The 4,814-nt window shown below is 36.9% G+C and overlaps 1 protein-coding gene across 3 annotated transcripts in view; it reads right to left on the reverse strand.

The window, feature by feature from the left end:
- Positions 1–4,814, reverse strand: part of LOC106868896 (H(+)/Cl(-) exchange transporter 7) — an 88,991-nt gene that overhangs the window by 46,774 nt on the left and 37,403 nt on the right. For all 3 annotated transcript variants that reach the window (XM_052975410.1, XM_052975414.1, XM_014914358.2), the window contains 2 exons: positions 3,929–3,983; positions 1,338–1,398 (listed from right to left, as the gene is read on the reverse strand). In XM_052975410.1, the coding sequence (XP_052831370.1) occupies positions 1,338–1,398; positions 3,929–3,983 (116 nt within the window). The remainder of the gene's footprint in view (positions 1–1,337; positions 1,399–3,928; positions 3,984–4,814) is intronic.

Below are 4,814 nucleotides of genomic sequence, written 5' to 3' on the forward strand. Positions count from 1 at the left end.
ATTATATTAAATATATATTATATATTTATTTATTGTAAGCAAGAAAAATGATCAATAAAGTTTTGAAGTTGAATGTTTTTTTTTTTACGGATATGTACTTGCATAGCAAGTAACCTGATCTGAGATCATGTGCTGAAACAAAAACAATTGCAGCGTGGAAGGTGTTTATAAGCCATTTAGGAAACACACTAAAACTGTTAGATTCACTTCAACATTTAAATCTAATTTGTCAAAATATTTTCATTGCTTTGAAACCATGGAGCCAGTCAGGGGGCACTGGCATCGACCACGTTCGGATGGTGCATTTTATGTGCCACCAGCACAGGGAGCCAATCAGAGGGCACTGGCATTGGCTACATTTGGATGCCCTTCCTAACGCCAACCACTTCAAGAGTGTAGTGGGTGTTTTTATGTGCCACAGGTATGGGAGCCAGTCAGGGGGCACTGACATCGATCACGAGAAGGAAAAACAAATGCCTGGGCACAGGTGAAGCAGTTTGTTTAAAAATCCTGTGGTTCCAGGCTCAGTACTCCTGTACACAACAGCTTAGCCTTGGACCAACTTAAGCACTATGGAATCAGTCAAAGAGCTTACTTTCATCGGAATGACTTCTGTTGAAAACAATAACTTGAATATAACTGATTTTGATTGGAGGACTAAGATTCGCCCACTCTCCATATGGCATCTATCCCAGTTTGACTGAAAATCATTTCAGGTGCATGAAGCCAGCAGCTTGCAGATTGCGTTTTAATGATTATCATGAAATCAACCAAATATGAAACGTTTACCAGTTTTGAAAGTAAGGTCCTCAACTAAGGTGCCCCATAAAATACAAGATAGAAGGTAACTCAATATTTTCAGCTGAGCTAAAAGTTCTTTGCACACAAAATGAAAAAGGTAGTGTTGTCAGTAGACTGTGGCCATGCAGGGGCACTGCCTTGAAGAATTCTTAGTCGAATGAATTGACTCCAGCACTTAGTTTTTTTTAAGCCTGGTACTTATTATATCAATCTGTTTTACTGAACTGCTAAGTTAAGGGGCATATAAACACACCAATATCAATTGTCAAGTGGTGGTTGGGGACAGAGAGAGGTGCACACACACACACACACACACACATACAATGGGTTTCTTTCAGCTTCTGTCTACCAAATCCACTCACAAGTCTTTGGTTGGCCTATGACTATAGTAGAAGACACTCACCAAAAATATCACTCAGTGGGACAGAACTCAGAGCAATGTGGTTGGGAAGCAAGCTTCTTACCACACAGCCACACCTGGGCCTAATTTGCTAGTAAAAAGGACATTAAAAAACAAGAAAATCAAGTGTACTTACTTTTGACGAAATATCGTCAATCTATGATTGATACTATTGAACAGGGAACCTAGTAATCCACCTGCAAATGGGAGAAAAGAAAAATAGGGGACATTTTATTTCAACATTATCAAACAGTGATTTTGAAGTTTCAGTTTTTAAAGTCAGGTATCCTCTCAAACATTAGTAATTTTCAGCGATGAGGATTAGTTAAGCCAATGAGGGAGTCCCCGTGTGGATGAAATAGCAATCAAATCTCACTTAAATCATACAAAATTATTTTTGAAAATGATGGTCACATTGTACAATGTAGTATTGGATCATCATCATTTAATGTCAATTTTCCATGTTGGCTTGAGTTTGACAGGAGTTGGCAAACCAGAGTGCTGCATTAGCCTCTAATTGTCTATTTTGGCAAGGTTTCTATGGCTGGATGTCCTTCCTAACACCAGCCATCTTACAGTACTCTGGGTGCTTTTAATGTGGCACCAGCACAGTTGTTACTTATGTGACACTATACTGCTAATATTTCTAAGAAACCCATTGTAACAAATGTTGTTGTACAACAAATATTGTATAAAATTTTAATGTATGAACAGAATGACTGATGCTAATCGTCATCATTGTCGTTTAACATCCGCCTTCCATGCTGGCATGGGTTAGACGATTTGACTGAGGACTGGCAAGCCAGAAGGCTGCACCAGGTTCCAATCTGATTTGGCAAGGTTTCTACAGCTAGATGCCCTTCCTAACAGCAACCACTCCAAGTGTATAGTGGGGGCTTTTTACATGCCACCAGCACGGGAGCCAGTCAGGTGGCACTGGTATCGGCCACGCTCAAATGCCAGAGGTTGGCTAATGTGTGAGATTAATTTCCAGGTGACTAAGTATTCAAATCACATTTCCACTATATACACTGTTCTGATTTTAAGTAAAGCATGTACCTACTTTAATATATTTGCACGAAAATCAAGTTTCACTTTCACTTTATAATTAAGAATTCAGCAGTAGGAATAATGGTGTACAGCTGTAAAAATAATTGTGCCAACAATATGCAACAATGAAAATTTTTAGAAACTATGCCAACTAGACAAGTAAGGAAAAAATAAAATATATAAATAGGCCTTCAAAAACCAACCCAAAGCAAAATATTAATTTTGAAGTATTCAATTTAACCCTTTCAATACCAACCCACCTGAAACCAGCTCTGGCTCTGTAGTACAAATGTCTTGTTTTCATAAGTTTTGAATTAAAATCTTCCACCAAACCTTAGTCACAATTTATGTTCCTAACACTAGCTTAATGATAACTAAGTTATTTTACTAAATTCTTTGTTATATTTAAAGTAATTGAAAGAAACACAGAGCATCTCAAAATAAATACAGTAATGAAAGGGTTAAATATTGCACTAAATAAAGCAGGTTCATAATCATATGTAATAAAATATTAAGCACGTGTTTTATTACATTAACTCTGAGTTTTTTCTGAATTAAGTTAAATCTTAGACTTCTGTAATACAAAATAACTACAGCTTACTAAAAAAAAAAAAAAAAAAAAAAAAAAAAAAAAAGCATTAATAATGCATAAAGAAATGAAAACGGATGCAGCTTGTATTAACCCATTTGTGCCGAAATTTTTCTAGAGAATGAAATTGCCTGAAAATTCAAAGATACTACTGTTTTGACCTAAATAGCAACTGTAAAAAATTTAATTGAAATCCGTTAGATACAGACTTTATACACATTAAGAACATGTTTCACTCTTTGATACAGATCATACACAAATCACAATTTGTATCAAGTATTTGTTTTATACCCTTGTAAATTAAGGGTCAGTTTAAACAGACAATTAGCATAAATGGGTTAAGAAGTTATGAGCGTATATATTATATGAGCTGGTAGAATCATTAGCTTAACGGTATTTCATTAGTCTTCACATTCAAATTCCACCAAAGTCAATTTTGTCTTTCATACTTTTGGGGATTGATGAAATAAGTACCAGCTGAATACTAAGGTCGAAATTGCTGGCTTTGTGCCAAAATTTGAAATCAATATATGTGAATTTAATAAAATGCATTTTATTGTAAAACATAACAGTTGATCTTCAGGTCAAACAGTAACTTTTGTTTTCAGAGATGAGGAACTATGTACATTATTTACATTTGACAGATATTTGTCCTCATCTTGTTTGTTGTTAACACAATGTTTCAGCTGATATACCCTCTAGCCTTCAATCAGGTGTCTTGGGGGAAGGGTCCACAAGGTTCAGTCCTCAGCCCCCTCCTATTTATCATAGTCCTCCAGGCAATAACAGAGGAATTCAAGACAGGATGCCCCTGGGAGCTCCTCTATGCTGATGACCTTGCTCTAATTGCTGAGTCACTGCTAGAACTGGAGACAAAGTTTAGGGTATGGAAGCAAGGTCTAGAATCGAAGGGCCTTAGAGTCAACCTAGCTAAAACCAAAGTCCTAATAAGTAGGAAGGTAGACAAACCACAAACCCCTTCAGGTAGATGGCCCATTATGTTAACAACAAACAAGATGAGGATAAATATCCGTCAAATGTAAATAACTTATCTATAATGAATTAATCTAGATAATGAATATACTCACCAACTACTCCCATCAATATAAAAATTACTAATTCCTGGCCAGAGTAATAATTAAACTGCAAAAAAAGAAAAAGAAAAAAAAAAAGAAAAACACAGAAGGGTTAATAAATTGCATGTAAGCATGGATGTGTAGTAGAGAAGTTTGTCTGACAACCATATCGGTCTAGGTTCAATCCAAATGCACAGCAGCTCAGGTAAGTGTCTTCTGCCGCTGTTCTGGATTGTCCAATACTTTGCAAATGTAATTTGGCAGAAACTGTATTAAAGTTTGTGTGCATGTATGTGTGTGTGTATGCGCATGTGTGTGGATGGATAGATAAATTCATGGCTAAGTGGTGAGGTTGTTTGGCTGATAACTGTAAGGTCATGAGTTCGATTCCCGGCAATGCGCTGTGTCCTTGAGCAAGACACTTCATTTCGCATTGCTCCAGTTCACTCAGCTGGCAAAAGTGAGTAGTACCTGTAATTCAATGGGCCAGTTTTGTCACATTCAGTGTCATGCTGAATCTCCCCTGAGAACTACGTTAAGGATACACATGTCTGTGGAGTACTCAGCCACTTGCACGCTAATTTCACAAGCAGGATGACCCTTTGATTGATCAAATCAAGTGGAACCTGTATCGTAACTGATGGAGTCCCAGTCACATAATGCAAAAAGAACCAAAATGTAATGATGAGGAATCAATTCAGATTCTTAATCATGCACACACACACGCATACACCATCATCATCATTTAGCACCTGCTCTCCAAGCTAGCATGGGTTAGACAGTCTGACTAGAACTGATAATCTGGAGAGCTGCAACCAGGTTCCAGTCCGATATATCAGACTGGGTAGGTCTAATGTACACACACACACACACATATATATATATATATATATATATA

This window comes from Octopus bimaculoides, chromosome 2 (genome assembly GCF_001194135.2).
Source record: "Octopus bimaculoides isolate UCB-OBI-ISO-001 chromosome 2, ASM119413v2, whole genome shotgun sequence".
Taxonomy (NCBI): Eukaryota; Metazoa; Mollusca; class Cephalopoda; order Octopoda; family Octopodidae; genus Octopus; species Octopus bimaculoides.